Here is an 18297-nt window from a genome sequence, read left to right on the forward strand (position 1 = left end):
TAATAAAATACCTAACTTAAAAAAAGGCAGTGTAGCCACAAGATAAATAAAAATAACAAAAAAACCTAAGAAAGGAAATGTACACTGTATAGAAACACAAGAGTTATAGTACAGGACAGTAAATTATGTTACAAGTGGTTTTATTTATATCTATCTAAACAAGAACCTCGCAGAGGGAAAATGCTACAAACTGATAAAACTATATTCAAGACAAAACGGAATAAAATAACTCAGAAAAGTACTAGTTCTATGTTTAAGTCCGTAGAGGATTATATTTTCTTATGATACTTTCAAGTTTAACAAAAACAATTTTAGAAAATGAAGAGCAATGTGAGACAGATCTTAAGAGAACCATTCAAAAATTTGACCCACTCGAAAATCGAACCCATGGCTTTGAATCAATAGCGAAGTGTGTTGTCTTTGAAAATGTTTCCAATTTGTTGAATGAATTTTCCAAGTCTAAAATCTATCAAAAACTCTACATTTACGAATAAATAAATACCATTATAGGACATTAATTTTAATTAGGAGGAAATAATTTGTACTTGAAAATAATGTGAATTCATCTAACCTTTTTTTCCTTTCCTTTTAATGTTGTCATTACACAGATTTACTTCAATACTTTTCTACCTCTTCCCTTCCCTTCTCCAATTTGCCCTAAGAGACGACAATAAGTCAGATAAAATTCACACTAAAATTTCCTTATGTAACTAGAAATAATATATCTAAACTTGAAAAATAAATATTCCAATTTACACAGTAGATAAGTTTTAAGGGAACAAAACGCATATCAACATTAATTGAGTTTTATATCTTGAAGTGGTGTTAAGAGAGGAAAAAACTTGAAATTTTAGAACTGCTGAAATTGTGTTTCTTCATCTAAAAATTATGGGTTTAATTTTTTGAAAACGAAGATGAAATATTCTTGAAATTTTAGAACTGCTGAAATTGTGTTTCTTCATCTAAAAATTATGGGTTTAATTTTTTGAAAACGAAGATGAAATATTAGGAAATCTTCAATAATAATTAATTTTATTATTAGTTGCACTAATCTGACAGAAAGATAAGTGACTTAATTTCGACCAAGATTAACTAGAATAGTACTTACAATAATGTTATAATAAATATTAAATAGAAGGTATTGTGGTAGGGATAGGTATGAACAAACTTAGATTAAATAATCAGATTTAGAAACAATAAAATTTAGCTAATAATTTTTACCTTGGTTTGTCTTATTTTGTAACTATTCTAATGAAATATTGGAAAAAAAGATTTATTTATAGAATAATTTAATCAGTTTAGGTGTTTATTAGTCTTATATTTTACGATTCCTCAATGCTCTCTGAAATCAATAATCAACAGAAATAAATTTGAATTTAGTTCATATGAAACTTGCTCTAAGTGTATTTCTTTGACAAAATAACCAAAGCAGCTCTATTATTCATAAGACCATAAGCAAACATTAATGTTTTCCCCCACTTGAAAATAATTGATTTTTAACCAACGCTCTCGCAATAGCTACTGTTTTTTTCTTCAAATATTAAAGATCATCTATCCATCTCTATCTATGTTTTCAATCCTCAGATTGGTTTACAACTATCTACGATTCATAATAATGTATTATTCATTATAGACTACAGTTCTAACAAGGATAGAGTTAACAAATATTTAGGTAGGATTAAATTTAATAATTGACATGAATCGATAAGAGCAGACCTAAGCAGTAAGGAGGGATATTTGCTTGGCATATCGAAGATTATTGAAAACATTGGACTTACCAATCTAACAAAACATCTCCCAAAATCTTTAAATATACATATTTATGTACTTAATTCACAAAGACAATATTTCTGTAGAAATATATGCGAAAAAATATTGAAAATACCTGCAAATTCCCTCTTTACAAGACAATCAGGTCTACTCTTTACACGATTTTACTATACACTTAAGATTAAGTTTCAAAAATTCCAAATAATTCAGTCTTTGTAAAATTCACTAAGTTATTTTAAATTTTGCATTGCATTGCATTGCATTGGTTTAAAAGGAATAGAAAAAAAGAAAACTGAACAATTTTAAAACTTTGGAAAGTTAATCGCACTGACAGAACGAATTTTACTTTGTACCATTAGAGTGCAGATTTGACCTTATTGAGCAATAGGAACTCTTTGCGTTTAAAAACAAGCGAGACATTCAATTACCTAATAATAACACTGTACAGTAAACAGTAACGTATACATACACGTTAGGATTACGTATATCATTCTAAACGGGGACACGGTCAACACATTATATCGCACAAAGTAAAATGGGCTGCTAATGCTAAGGATAAAGTTCGTCCCGCGCGGAATCCAACCCGCGACCTAGCGGTTACACGGCAGGCACACTACCCTCCAAGCTATCAGACCCATAGCCTAAAGTAGTATGTACGAGTGGAAACATACTTCGATTTTACCAATGAGCTAGTTTTTATCTGAGGGCCAAGCTCATGAATCATGAATTATCGTAACATTTTCTTGTTCTTATGCGATTCTTTCTTATTAGGATTCGTATCAATTGAATTGAAAACTTGAATCGATACAAATTCTAATAAACCACTTGCACATATGAATATGATGAATGATAAACAAGTTATTTATCAAGTACTAAAATCCTCTACTGGACACTATGCGGTGGTCTTAGATTCCAACACTTAGAAGAACGTTATAGGTATAGTTAGTACCTACATGAGGACATACTTGTTATAGGTACAGTACATATGTGAACTCATGAGCTTGGCCCTCAGATAAAAACTAGCTCATTGGTAAAATCGAAGTATGTTTCCACTCGTACATACTACTTTAGGCTATGGGTCTGATAGCTTGGAAGGTAGTGTGCCTGCCGTGTAACCGCTAGGTCGCGGGTTGGATTCCGCGCGGGACGAACTTTATCCTTAGCATTAGCAGCCCATTTTACTTTGTGCGATACAATGTGTTGACCGTGTCCCCGTTTAGAATGATATATATATACGTAATCCTAACGTGTATGTATACGTTACTGTTTACTGTACAGTGTTATTATTAGGTAATTGAATGTCTCGCTTGTTTTTAAATACATTTTTCCTAATCCTGATTGGGACATAGGTAATAGGTATTGTAGATCTGTTTGTAAACTTGGAATCTGTTTACATGCATGAAGATTTGGAGAATTGAGGGCATAATTTACCATCACTGCTATTAAGCGAAGTCATCCATTTTTAGCCCGTCCTTCCTTTATTATTACGATAGTAATAAAAAGGAAAGTAAAAAAGGTATAGTGGACGGGCTATTGTATCTTTGCTATGACGATATTCGAACCCCATACTATGATTTAGAATTCCACTTACCGCACTGATTATACCCTAAACATGTTATAGGTACAGTACATATGTGAACTGTGAAGACAAGGTAGCATGTTTCTTTGCAATGCAAGAGTATTGCCCCGTCGATGATAAGGTCCCCAAGATGTTTGCTCCAAGATATTTCTATTCTCCTATTCACCACGACTCTCCCTCCAGGCTAACTCGGTTCCAATCCCAGGACTTGCCCTTCGGTCTGAACTTGTCCTTACATATGTGAACTGTGAAGACAAGGTAGCATGTTTCTTTCTAATGCAAGAGTATTGCCCCGTCGATGATAAGGTCCCCAAGATGTTTGCTCCAAGATATAAGAAGTCCACGATAAGCTCAGTTATCTTAACACACCTCCTACTGGTTTCTATTCTCCTATTCACCACGACTCTCCCTCCAGGCTAACTCGGTTCCAATCCCAGGACTTGCCCTTCGGTCTGAACTTGTCCTTAGACGTGGCACTCCCTCCCGAGGATGAAGAAGAGGAGTGCAGGTATTTCTTCTTGAAGTGGCGCTCCTCCAACTGACGAACGTACTACGACTATTTTTCTGCGCGCGGAATGAAAAACGCGAAGTAGGGTGTCCATGTAAAAACATGTGTCCCTGACACAGATATTAAGGGCATAAATATGGTATACCTACTTGGTGTACTGTAAATTAAAAACACTTCCATTCATAAATCAGTATGGTAGGTATTGAAGTTTTCATCTTTCTTGAAGGGGGAAAAATGAAAAGACCGAAAAGGTTTTATATAAAATTTATCACTAAATTTAATTATAGAATATTTATTTAATCTTGTAGAGAAAAAGTTGAACACAAGAAAATGTAACGTATTACGAAAAAACTATAATAAATATTATAGGCAGTGGCGGAGTGTCCATATAGGGCGTGTATGGCGGCCATACACTCAAAATTTACTCAAATACCCTTAAATATTGACTTTAAATATTTATGAAGAAGCATGTGCATGACTTATGTAGTAATGTGCATGGTGATGGAAATTAGTGCCCTACACGCCTTACACTTGACTTTAGACCACGCTACGCCACTGATTATAGGTGATAATGATAACACACCTAGCCCGTACAAACCAAAACGAAACAATTAATTTGAACCAAGTTTTCAATAATATTCTCATATTTGTAGAGTTATCTATGCTAAAAAGTATCGAATATTGCCGCAGAGCGCAGCACCGTACGGAGGAGGTTTTTTCATTTCTTGTTTTGATTATAATTTTGAAGATGGCGGAGATAGCCGCTTGTTCTTTGTGTGTGACTGTGCGTCATAATTGCGTTTTGATTTTTTGTGTAATTGGAGTTGTGTCTTTCTAAAATAAAAGTTGAATGTTCTGAAGTTTAATCTGGCCTTTGGTTATTTAATTAGGTATTCACAACAATATTTATATGTTTCACTACTGAAGTACTGATCTTCACTTTGTCCACAATCGGTTAGAGCACAAACACACTTTGTTCTCTCAGTGATTCCACACTAATCACTCCGAGCACAGAAAAAACTGACGAACGTACTACGACTATTTTTCTGCGCGCGGAATGAAAAACGCGAAGTAGGGTGTCCATGTAAAAACATGTGTCCCTGACACAGATATTAAGGGCATAAATATGGTATACCTACTTGGTGTACTGTAAATTAAAAACACTTCCATTCATAAATCAGTATATGGTAGGTATTGAAGTTCATTCAATTTTCATCTTTCTTGAAGGGGGGAAAAATGAAAAGACCGAAAAGGTTTATATAAAATTTATCACTAAATTTAATTATAGAATATTTATTTAATCTTGTAGAGAAAAAGTTGAACACAAGAAAATGTAACGTATTACGAAAAAACTAGGTATGAAGTTTACTCGTTAGTAAGACCATCCGTCGTATAAAGCCCACTCTGAGGCTTAGGAGTGGGGGGCAAATAGCCCTAAAAGTTGGGTTAAGCTTATACGAAGACTATTCGTTATTTTGGTCCACTACCTTACACTTAGCTGTCGTGTTATTACTTTGACACTATAGTGCTGCAACTGCGCTTTGCTAAAAAATAATTAATTCACGAGCTCCTGGCGTATGTGAAGATTGCTGCATTGGCGCTGATGCTAATCAAAGTCCATTAGGGTAGGTATCTAAAAGTTTAACTGATGCGTCTTCAATGCTCAGCAAAGTTGAGGTGACATTATATGCCATTATGCCTGCCCAATACTGCCCATCTTTTTCAAAGAAAAACATCTCAGGAAGCTTTAGCGATCAATATTTTACCCAAACGATGTCCCAGTCCCATATTCAATTATTAAAGCTTCACCCATAGCAGAAAGTTGATTTCGGAGATCTCTCTCTCTCTCTCTCTCTCTCTCTCTCTCTCTCTCTCTGATTGGAAAGAGAGGAGGAGAACTCCAAGATATTCGAGGTACATATTATCTTATTGAGGTACCTCTATATTGGATTTATTCGTTAATTAGGAACCGGGTCTATTCAGTCTCGTTATCTTTATCTCTGTCCAAAGACCAAATGTCAGTGCCGGATTCATCGAAAGTAAAATATATTCACATACATATACTATATTATAGTCAAAATGTCTCAATATGTATTTAATGATTGCCACAATTTAATGAACTCTAAAGCTTACTGTCTACTTAATTATGTTTTTTCAGGCTTTCGGATTGGAGCTGTTTGGATCAAATGAGGTTGCCATTTGAAGGTCTTCTGATGCCAGCATTGTCAACGCAGTCAACTGTCATGTAAGTATTCCTTCTTTTCATCCACGACACTGATTATCCAAATTTTGTGTACTTATTAGGTATACATTGACTGATAGAGTTAACTTCGTAAAATACACAGGTTGACCTCGTTCCAAAGTGCCGCCCATATGATTTGAATTTCGTATGAAATCTCCCAAAAATACTCATTCCACAGAATATCGTAACTCTGAATATTCAACGGTAAAATAGAACCCAACAGACGAATAGCAATAGTATAAACGAAGTGATTAGGTCCATTTCAATATGCCACAGACTGCAGAAAGTACATACTTGGGATCTCGGGAACATTGAAAAGTTTCAAAGCCATTTTCTGAAAATCACTTTTTTTCGCGGACTTGGTGCCCTATAATTCAATTTGGCAAAAAGGATCTACAGAGAAGTAGGTATAATGGAATAGGTAATACTCTAGCAGAGTTTCCTGCTACCTACATAGCCAAAACGGGAGATAAAACACGAGAATCTTTCAGAAATTCCAAAAATTCGAACCAAATATCACTACTCACTACCTAATGAGCTTGTTAAAGCCACCTGATATTGATACCCTATTTGAGAGTTTGTTATATGTAGGTATAATATCAACTAATGATAGTAATTATACGTATTATCATTATCTACTAGTGTAAAATACACAACCAAAATCTAAAATCACCTACCTACTTAACAAACCCAATATACTTTTTCAAAGAAATATTTGACAAAATAACTAGAGGCCGAAAGAACTGGGCTAATATTTTGCACGCGTCTTTCAGTTTTTACGCACAACATTCTTCAGAAGGCCAATAGACTATAGATATCATGAATATATTCTAAATATATTTAGATCTACTGTTCCATCTTACAACCCGTAAGTACCTTGAATACAACTACAAGAAGCTCAACTAGGGCCAATGTCGTGTAATACAAGATAGATACCCTCTATGCAAACACGAGCCATGTATGCACATACTTAAACACGGGTAGGCAATGTAGGCATATAATTATAATTAAATACCTACTTGTGAACAACTTGAATGAGTAAACGAATAAAAAACACGAACTTAGTATACTGGGAACATTATTAAGAATCGTCCAAGATGTTGTGATATTTTTAAGCCTATAAATTCGATAGAATATCCATTAATTACTGTTTGGATAGACAGACAACCAACCTACCAGACAAATATAATCAGATTTTTTATTCCTGCATTAAGGTATATGATTTTTTTTAGACCCGATGAAAGGTTTATTTAAGTTGGGTACACAAGTTATGATGAATGTTCTCTACAGCCTGTGGGCATTCTGGATAGGATTAATCATAATGACACCCACAGACCTACTGATATCTGATATTAGAGATGATCAAGAGATTCATAGCTCTTAATAGAATACAGAATCCGATGAACTCTTTGTATAATAATTTGTTTTAAATGAGTGCGATATTTGATCTAATATTTCGCCCAAGCAGAAACGAAGCTTATTAATCTTATTATAGGTCTTTTAACTCATCAGTAACATTTCAACATTCAATCTGGATAAATAGTTGAATGTAACTCATTACTTTTCACCTCACCCCAAATTTAGTGCTACTCCTGGTTTACTCTTCGTCTACCAGACGTATGTACCTATCAGGTAGGTACCTACTTTATTTTTTTTTTAGCTAACCTAACTGTTACCTTTATTTTTTTATCTCCTTTTTTATAAGTACCTATAAAAAAGGCTATAATTTACCTAATTGAGATATTGAAATGAAGTTTTTGAAAGTTTTGTTTGTTTGCCAATAGAACTGATAACGATGTGGCTAAAGATAATTTAATAACTATCCTGTCAAGTTTCAACTGTCTTGTTTCCAAATCCGAAAATCTTACTGACATGTCAGTCAAGATGACGTGTTAATATAAAAATTTAATTAAAAACTCCGAATTTGATTCGAGTAAGATGTCATGCAGCTAGATGATTATACGTTTACATTTTGCATGTTTTGGAATAAAAGTTGGGGGAATAGACAGAATACTGTGTCCAAAAGAACCTTAATCTTGTCCATATTTTGTTAGGCAGGTTGGTGTATTTATTTTCAAATATGTATGTTAAGGTTTCGAGTGAGAAATAAAAATATTATAATAATAACACTGAATGTATTGTCCCCTATGGGCATTTGCAGCAATGTTATCTCAAATTAGTGTTATTAAAATAATATCCGAAAGATGTATTGTGCTTCAAAAGTTTGCAGTTCATCAAAAGTTGATTCAGATACTAATCGTTGAGATCATGCAAACACTCACTACCAAATATTGCCAGGTATGTTGTTTCATATGTTTCTACTTATTATGTTTGAAGTTAACCTACCTGAAATTGCACATGATAAAAACAGTATTAAGACCTTATTTTATGTAACTTGCTTGCTTCTTGGAGCAAGCACTCTGCTATGATTGTAAGATCCTTTGTAATTCATTCTATTTTATTTTGTCGATAGCTAATGGTACCATTATTGAATAATAAACCATTATTTTTATAGGTACTTAAAATGAAATTCTGTCCGTAAGTATGTTTGAAGTTAACCTACCTGAAATTGTACATGATAAAAGCAGTATTAAGACTTTATTTTATGTAACTTGCTTGCTTCTTGGAGCAAGCTATCTGCTATGATTGTAAGATCATTTGTAATTAATTCTATTTTATTTTGTCGATAGCTAATGGTACCATTATTGAATAATAAACCATTATTTTTATAGGTACTTAAAATGAAATTCTGTCCTCAAAGAACAAGTAGTTTAGAAGATATACTTTTTGGAGAAGCCCCTGCTCCATGGCCAACCTATTGGTGAGTTGGGTCATTAAAACAAATGTTCCTAATATTTTAATTTCGCCATTAATGTACACCATTTGAATTGGATTTTATGACTCCTAATGATCTGCATTTCGGTTCGAGGTTCTCAAATTCTTATTGGCCATTAAAATTTGGCCCACACACACAAGAAATGAATGGTTTTCCAAGGTAATAATATCAAAAATTGGTGCGAATGTTCCTATAGCTTTATAGTTATTGAATAACTATTTTTATAGAAGTTGGTGTGATGAACTTGGATACATTATCTTGAGCCTTTCCCAACGATGGAAATCGGATTTTAATAATAATGGACTCTTAAGTAAAAAGGAACCATTAGCGAGTAGCGAGGTTAACGCCAGAGGCTTTCTCTACCACCTAACCCTTAAAGCTCTTGATCCAATTCTCAAATACATGAAGATGAAATTACATGCCTCGGTTGGGATTGAACCTGCCTGTTTACCAAGCGATCGCCTTAACCACTACGCCACCAAGGGAGGTCCAACGTGTGAAGTTGTTAAACGAAATCTTCTTCGCACGTTGGAACATCACAGTTTCACCTCAGGGTCCCTTTCTTTCTAGTTGTTTCGCGTGATGATTTTGCTTTGCTTGTCATCGAGATATTTGAATGCGTTATTAATGATTTGAAGACAGATCGATCATGAGATAATTGAGATGTAAGGAAGTCAGGAATGGCTATGATAAATCACAGAAATTGTGTGCATGGCAAATTGCGATACCTCACTTGGTCTCGCATGTGTAAAGAATGTTAGGATGACATTTGTTTTCCCATCTTATCATAGAAAAGGATATCCCTACGTATCTACAATTAAACAAGAGAAATTGTTACTACCATTATAGTAGGTTCTACCTCCGGAATCTTAACAAGGTCTAGAATATTTTAAAGTAAATAAAAGGTGCCCTTTACACTTTATTATTGTATTGTATCCAGTTGCTTATCTGCCATGTACATCTATCTTGAAAACTAAAAAAATAAAATTAAATTCGCCTGATAAATAATAAACATGGAATAATAATAAACTAATTTTCATAATTAAATCGTGCTCTTCAGTGTTTCATATTTCTCATTGCCTGATGGAATGGACATGCTAGTAGGTTCTTGGATTCCATCTCTCAGCATATCAAGGTTCTATTCCATAACCATGTATAATCAGCTATTTGTTTGATCTGCTAATACTTTAGATCCGGATATTTATTTACACAAACCTCTTCCTCCATTCTTTCTCTGAGTTGATCTCTAACATAGAGCCCAAAGTCTACATAGCTATACTTGCATGAAATGCTAGTGCTTCCAGACGAACAGGCAAAACTAGGCCCGACTAAAGTGATGTTTTGTGAAGAACATACTTCAAACTTCCAACAGAAGTACTTTCTAACAGGTCTACTAAATAATACTGTACTCTGTGATAGCTTTAATAAACACATCAAATGCATAATGCTGTTGCATGTCCCTCGGATAAAAGAGTGGTTGGGAATTTTTTCCCCGAGCATTATTATATACAAAAAAAAAAAGTTGTAGAAATGTCTAAAAATTAAAGGCATTTTGAATTTGGGCATGCGTCTATCACGGCCGTATTAAATAAAAAATCCGCTGCCCAATAGTCATCGGTAGCGAACTTTATCGGATTGCAGGTATGAAAGTAGGTGTCTATACTTACTCTAGAAATTCGTTTTCATTCTAATCAGGTGAATTTTCCTAGATAATTTCATAATTAGAACAAATTAGTAGGTAGTTGAGGAAAATATCGGTCCGAAAAATTGTTTAATTTTAGGTTGGTAGTTGGTATCAAATTGATTGAACCTTGAAAAATCATTTTCCTCATTTCGCTTTATCTCTTCTTGGAAGGTACTTTTCATGTGTTACGAGTTACGAGACATGGTTGATCCAACTAATTAACATTTTCTGTCATTAAAAACTATCCAGTTGGTTTTTAGGTTCTTTGTACGTTGTGGTTTGTACTTTGTAGGTTGCAAGTTTTCTATGATATTTTCATGTCCTTGCTCTAAGCTGTACCACGAGACGACGCCGACGTTAGGCCCAAACTTGGAGGCAATCCATAGTGAGGTATGCTTTCAGTAAATATTGTTCGGCAAGGGAGAGAGGAAAAAAAAAGCTCACCCCAACTCTTTATCCTATGCACCCCATTTTTTTACAGCACTTATTGATTTTTTTTATATATATTTTTTTTTTACAGCGTCCACCCCCATCCTAAAATGCCTCCCTCCCCTTTCCCTCTCTCTTCCTCTCCCTATTCTGCCTCATCCTCTTTCACTTCCCCCTATCTTCCTTCTCTGTCTTGTCCCATGTGGAAATGTTCCTTCCAGCTCTTCACTCATTTAGACTTTTTTTTCATTCGCCGTTTGTTCTTTTTGCGTTCTCTTTTTATCCCCGAGCAAAACATTTTCTCGAGTTGGTCAGTTATTTTCACCTGATCGTCTTGGTAGCAGATGGACGAAGGGTTCGAACCCCGGTGGAATTTAATAGACTTTTTAATTGAGGTACTCTGAGCCTAGATATAGAAAACTTCATAGACCCGTGCCACTTAAAGAAAGAAGATCATAAAATCTAATTCTATTATTAGGTAGATCCAAGTCTAACAGGCTTTTGGTGACAGTTAGGTCCATGTCCATGAACCTACATACATACTTGGTTCTTATTTCTTGTACACCGACATTGATTGAATAGATCAATTTTTCTGTCACAAATTCAACGAATCTTTCTTACGGCTGATTTAACTTTTCTCAAGACTATTAGATTTAATGTGGTCGGACACGTTAGCATAACAAAAGCTACTGCGGATAACACCAGCAGCAATTATTAGAGAGGATTGCCATGCGGTAATACACATCATCGTGCGGTATTCTTATTCTAATTAAATCCAAATTATTAGACATGCCAAATGGAGCGTAAGTAAATGGGGTTTTTTCTTCTATGAAATACAATTTCTTTACAAACACCTCAGAGGCATTCTTTTCTCTCTCTATCTCTTTTTTTCTCTTTTTTTTTTCACAAGGAAAAAAATATCTTTGAATAATTTAGAGATGAAAAATTGGAACGCGAAAAATGTGTGGATGATGATGCCAGAGGGAAAATATGTGTCAATGGAAAACTATGTAACACAAAGGAGATTGAAAAAAGAATAGAAGACAGGGGAAAAGAAAGAAGAAATTGGCAGAACCTAAGAAGCAGTGTAGGACGTAGAACAGTAGCAAATTCTTGTGAGAGATATTTGTCAACAGGACTGGATACATCTAATATTTTATTTTGCCTGTAATCTAGGATGGGGTCATTAATTAGTTATATATTTATTATAGGTACTTATCGAATTACACATATGGATCATAGAAAGGGACTCTGACTGAACAAGAGAAAAGGAGAGAGGTCATAAAATTCTAGTCTCCTTTTTCCTTCCCAACATTAATTCCTTACACACAACACTGCTCCCCAAATATTTAAATTCACAAAGAATACAAAAATGTGTGTAAGATAGAAATAAGTAGAAGGATTTTTTTTTACGCATGCAAGATTTTGTGATGAAATTAACGAAAGAAAAGCGCGAAGGGTGGAGAAAGACTGAGAGCTGATAGCGCTATCTTATGTAAATATATTGTAATGATTTCTATCATAAAACAATTACCAAACATTCGAGTTTTGCATGACGAATTGGTTGAGAAAAAAAGCAGAAGAGCGACCCCTTTAGCCCCCCAGGGGTCTTCTTTTTTCTCCTGAATAACTTACCATGAAGGTGTTTATAAAAAATAATATTCTGGGGTAAAGTAAAAGGCTTAAGAAATGATGTCAGGGGTTGATGTTGTTTTGCATATTTCGGCTTATTTAAATATCCTCTATGAAAAACACATCTAACTCTTTTTTGTCTTTGAAGATTTTTTTCTTCTTTTTTTATTAATGGATTTGTCTCTTTCAGGCTTTTGTTTCTTGTGGGAATTGTTGTTCAGGTTGCTCTGAGGCCCCAGGGCCCACAGACACTAGTTCCTACCCCCATGATTAATTTTACACTTTAAGAAATAATTTTTAACTGATTTTTGTACGTCTTCTGGCTAAGAGACGCGTAGGAAATCAGTATGCACTGTGTAATAACTGTAAACAATGTTGATAAATTGAGACGTATTTGTCTTGTCACTTATCACATGACATCCAAGTGTCAATGAAGATGCCCCCGGAACCAAAAAGGCAATTTCAATAATTTAGCTCCCAAAAAATTCACAGAAGTCAAGGTTTTCCGTTATTCTCTTTCTACTATTTTATGAATTTAAAGAGACATTAAAATTGAAAAGCTATTTGTCGTTTGAACTGTTGCCTAAGATTCAAGCAATGACAATTTACCAAGATCCTGTAATAATCCCACAGTTTAGGCACATGAGTCCAGACTTTCCCTTGAGGCACACCACTGGATCCTAGTTATGTCTTCATTTTTCTGAAGATGCATGAAAGGTGTTTAGTTGCGGTGAGCAATAAAGTTCCAAGTCTCTGCCCATATCATACCAAGTATAATCTTCATCGCATAATCTTAACAAATATTATACCCTACACCTAGGTATGTTAGTTTTAAAATATTTTCCGCAGCCTTGACAACTTCTGACAAGTACCTGCCTAACATTAGTTGACCATGAATTAAACCATTTAAATTAATATAAAATTTGGTCCTAGATTTGTTTGTACCTACTGATACTAAAGTTGAAATGTTAATTGATATCGGCAATAAAACTTTAAAGGGTGTCCCAAGTTTAAAAGGTAGGGCAATAAGGAGGAATTGATAGAACATTTTGATGAAACAAAAGTGTTGTCCTCTCAAGAAACAGACCAGTTGACCCCCATTCTTATAAAACCAGGGATATTGCCATTGGCGAAAAACTTCATTTGATCGCAGAACTCCCAAGATATCAAATGGTGTTACTTAAGACTGTTAATATGTTGTACGGAGGTTGGACAAAAAATATTCACACACTCACACAATACACAGTATTTTAATGTTCAACTAATCACAAGATTCATACAAGCATCCATCAATTCCATCACGTAGACCGCCCAGCTTTCACATAAATCTCATTTGTACCTTGTAAACATTAGTTTGAGCTTCTTATTATCTTACTATCAAAAGTAGGTGCCTACCTATTTTTTTAATATTAATTTTGATAGGTACGTTAATTAAGTATAGATACCTACTTGACATAGCTTTAGCTTTAAGCTTTTAGGTAGCTATTTAAATACAGGGTAGTACAAGATGAGGTATTAGCTACTATTAGATGAATGCGACGAAAACGAATCAAAAGGCCAATTTGAAATGCTCTGTGAAATTCTGAAATCTGAATTCAACCTAGCTTAGGTTACCTAGGTTAATGATGTTTCAAAACGGTTCTCTATCATGGTGCATGCAAAGAAAAACGACTGGAAATCTGTCTCTCTTTACACGTGATAATTCAATATTCAAAATTTAAAACTTTTTTTATGTACAGAGAAAAAAGTTCGTTAGGAACAAAAAAAACTTACAAAGACAAAAAAAAAGTACATACATCATGCGTGTTTTAAAACAAATTCTCACTGTGAAAAAAAGTAAAAAAAAAAAAAAAAAAAGCACAGAACAAAATCTATCTACTCTTAAGATACGCAATATGCTCTCAGGTTACATGCGATCATGTGTATTTTGAATCCAGGCCGGAGTAGTATTTATTTTGAATGTTAATTATAGGTTGGTAGGCATGATTAAACCGATAAGTGCTGTATACTTATATTTAACATTGGAATAATCTTTTCCAATATTATTAGGTACCTCTATCCACCTTTTTCCTCCAAAACTTGGATTCTTGCATAGTTTGAAATCTTGTATTCCACAATGTTGTGAATGAGAGTTAATCGTAGGCAATAAAAACTAATGGGGTATGGGTTATGGTAGTTACCTACTTTGTGCTGGGTCCTAGATCCTAGATTCAATATCGCAATCATGTTAACTCTATGAATAGATTACAGAGTTGACTATTTAACTATTCATAGGTAAGATACTAAAAGATACCTTTAGGAAGTAATCAAGGTTCTCTCATGATCAAGGAAGTTCAAATGCCATATTGCCATGGCGCCATACTATTTTGCCATATTTTAGCAAAATTTGGAAAAATGCCATAAAAAGACTTACTTTTTTTGCTTACTTTAAGCATTTTTGGGAAAAATATAAAACTTTAAGAACGAAGAAAAAAAATTGCAAAAAGAAAAAAGAACCGTGCTTAAATAGTGGTTATGCATTTGGGAAAACATTTAGCATGAAAGGTCGATTCCTATTTAAAAAATAATCAAAAATCCAAATCTGAAGTCAAAATAGCGAAAAAGTATTTAAAAAGGTTGAAAATTCAATTTTTGTTTTAAGTTCCAAGGAAAAATGTAAAATAGTTGCCTCTGATTCTTGAAAAATCTGCTTATTTCGCCATGTTTTGAACAAATAAATGCCATATTTTCCCAAAATAAGTGCCATGTTTTTAGTGCCATATTCTGAACTTCTCTGCCCATGATAGACATCAATGTATCTATGAGGCTGAGCAATACTGATGAGGAAAATAAAGATAATTTACCTATGAAGGTATTTAGTATCTGCCATACAGGTAAATTAATTATCTACTTTATAATCTCCTGGAATTTAGAAAATCCAACCCGATTCCAAATACATATTGGTATGAACACCAAAATTCACATGAAAGGTCTTCACACAACACCCTATAAACTTGGAAGTTTTTAAATACCTCTCCAAAGATATACCTAAGTACCCGTGTGTACCTACCTACTACATACTACATTGCTACATTGCTGTTGACTAAAAGTAAAGGTCGACAGAATCACAGTACATAAAGTACCAGTACCTAGGCTACCTAAGAGTAACTAATTAGAATCCTAATCGCTTAACAAGAATCAGGAAAGTTAATTATAACTTTATTGTGAGCATTATAATTATTTTATTAAAATAAATTGTCTATTAAGAGTAGATGAAAGGAATTAGCAGATACGTACATATTACAGGTAATGAGTAATTGATGTGGCTTAGTTATAGTCAGAGCTATGGACGTGCCATCTCCCTAGATTTTGATTTTCACATGTAGGTCAACTAATTAACATTTTCTGTCATTAAAAACTATCCAGTTGGTTTTTAGGTTCTTTGTACGTTGTGGTTTGTAGGTTGCAAGTTTTCTATGATATTTTCATGTCCTTGCTCTAAGCTGTACCACGAGACGACGGCGACGTTAGGCCCAAACTTGGAGGCAATCCATAGTGAGGTATGCTTTCAGTAAATATTGTTCGGCAAGGGAGAGAGGAAAAAAAAAGCCCTATACTTACTCTAGAAATTTGTTTTCATTCTAATCAGGTGAATTTTCCAAGATAATTTCATAATTACAACAAATTAGTAGTTGAGGAAAATATGGGTCCGAAAAATTGTTTAATTTTAGGTTGGTAGTTGGTATCAAATTGATTGAACCTTGAAAAATCATTTTCCTCATTTCGCTTTATCTCTTCTTGGAAGGTACTTTTCATGTGTTACGAGTTACGAGACATGGTTGATCCAACTAATTAACATTTTCTGTCATTAAAAACTATCCAGTTGGTTTTTAGGTTCTTTGTACGTTGTGGTTTGTACTTTGTAGGTTGCAAGTTTTCTATGATATTTTCATGTCCTTGCTCTAAGCTGTACCACGAGACGACGCCGACGTTAGGCCCAAACTTGGAGGCAATCCATAGTGAGGTATGCTTTCAGTAAATATTGTTCGGCAAGGGAGAGAGGAAAAAAAAAGCACTTGGGCTTGAACCACCAACCTATGGATCCGAAATCCACCGCGCTAAAGCTACATACTTACGGGAGATATTTTGCACGGCCACGGTTGGCCGCCCTCATAGCCTTGATGATAGCCATAGTAACATTAATAATCTATTTTGTAGTGAACACATAGACAGAAAACAAGAGTTGTACTGTATCTGTATGGCTCATTGGCTATCGGAAATGTGTAAAATCACTTAAATAATGATAGCTCCTGATTTGTGAGCTTCAGACAGATAACAACAGACCAAAACACAGACACAGCAGCTGTATTTTGCTTATTATTATTTTCACTCCAAATTCTTAATTATTCAGAATCTGGGAAACTTAATTTCTGCAAACATGCAACACCGAACGATCGTTCATTTGTAGGTCAAACCTTAGGTGTAGAACCAAAATTTCAAATCCTAAGCAGAATGAAAACGAAAATCAACGCAGAACTTGGCAAAATGAACAAAATTTCAAGCTTTCAACGTGTTTTGAGATCTCAACTTGTGAAATGTAACCCCGCCTACCTTCTACCTCGTCATACCTAGTTAGATATTCCAATTAATTGAACCCACAAAAAGTACAAGAAACATCACGGAAACAAATTTTTAACATGATATTTAAGAGAAAATAAATGATTAGGAATGCCATGTCGAGGAGATATCGGACAGTTTAGATTTGCAGAAAATGTAAACGGCTGAACCGTTTAATAAAGATTTCGTGTTGCTCAGCTATTATTTAGTCTTAACCCAGGTCAGTGTTATGATTTGTTGGTCAAGAGTTCAAACACACGCTGTTTAAACTGTTGAGCTGACATGTTATACAACACGAGTTGTACAACTTACTAATGTCTGAGTAAATAAACACACATGTTTGTCTACGGTTTTTCCTTATTCGCACGGTGATTACATATTAGCGCGAACATTAGTTTGCAATATGAACATGATCAATGGTATTAGGTTTCGGAATCCTCGGAATTTGAAACCCAGTACAAACAGAAAATAGTTTTGTAAAAATGTGGTTCGATAGTCGATAGGTACTAATAGGTCAGTGTTATGATTTGTTGGTCAAGAGTTCAAACACACGCTGTTTAAACTGATGAGCTGACATGTTATACAACACGAGTTGTACAACTTACTAATCTCTGAGTAAATAAACACACATGTTTGTCTACGGTTTTTCCTTATTCGCACGGTGATTACATATTAGATATTAGCGCGAACATTAGTTTGCAATATGAACATGATCAATGGTGTTAGGTTTCGGAATCCTCGGAATTTGAAACCCAGTACAAACAGAAAATAGTTTTGTAAAAATGTGGTTCGATAGTCGATAGGTACTAAACGATATTCCGCGGAGCCTAAATGTCATGAAATCGAGGTTTATTTAATCAGTTAGTCATAGCGAGAGTTTCTCAAGAACATCAAACATTTCAGCAAACAAGGAATAGAAGAGATAATTGATATTCAAAATAAATTCGAGTCCGATCTGATAATGTGTTGAACGGTCGAGAATTCTTAATCTTCATCGCATAATCTTAACAAATATTATACC

At 34.3% G+C, this 18297-nt stretch overlaps 1 protein-coding gene across 2 annotated transcripts in view; it reads left to right on the forward strand.

The window, feature by feature from the left end:
- Positions 1-6022: 6022 nt before the first annotated feature.
- The window catches only part of LOC113473917, a 25907-nt gene continuing 13632 nt past the window's right edge, over positions 6023-18297 (forward strand). For both annotated transcript variants that reach the window (XM_026833410.1, XM_026833416.1), the window contains exon 1: positions 6023-6102. In XM_026833410.1, coding sequence (XP_026689211.1) covers positions 6044-6102 — 59 coding nt within the window. In that variant the 5' untranslated portion in view covers positions 6023-6043. The remainder of the gene's footprint in view (positions 6103-18297) is intronic.

The sequence above is a fragment of the Diaphorina citri genome, unplaced genomic scaffold (assembly GCF_000475195.1).
Source record: "Diaphorina citri unplaced genomic scaffold, Diaci psyllid genome assembly version 1.1 scaffold5, whole genome shotgun sequence".
NCBI lineage: Eukaryota > Metazoa > Arthropoda > Insecta > Hemiptera > Psyllidae > Diaphorina > Diaphorina citri.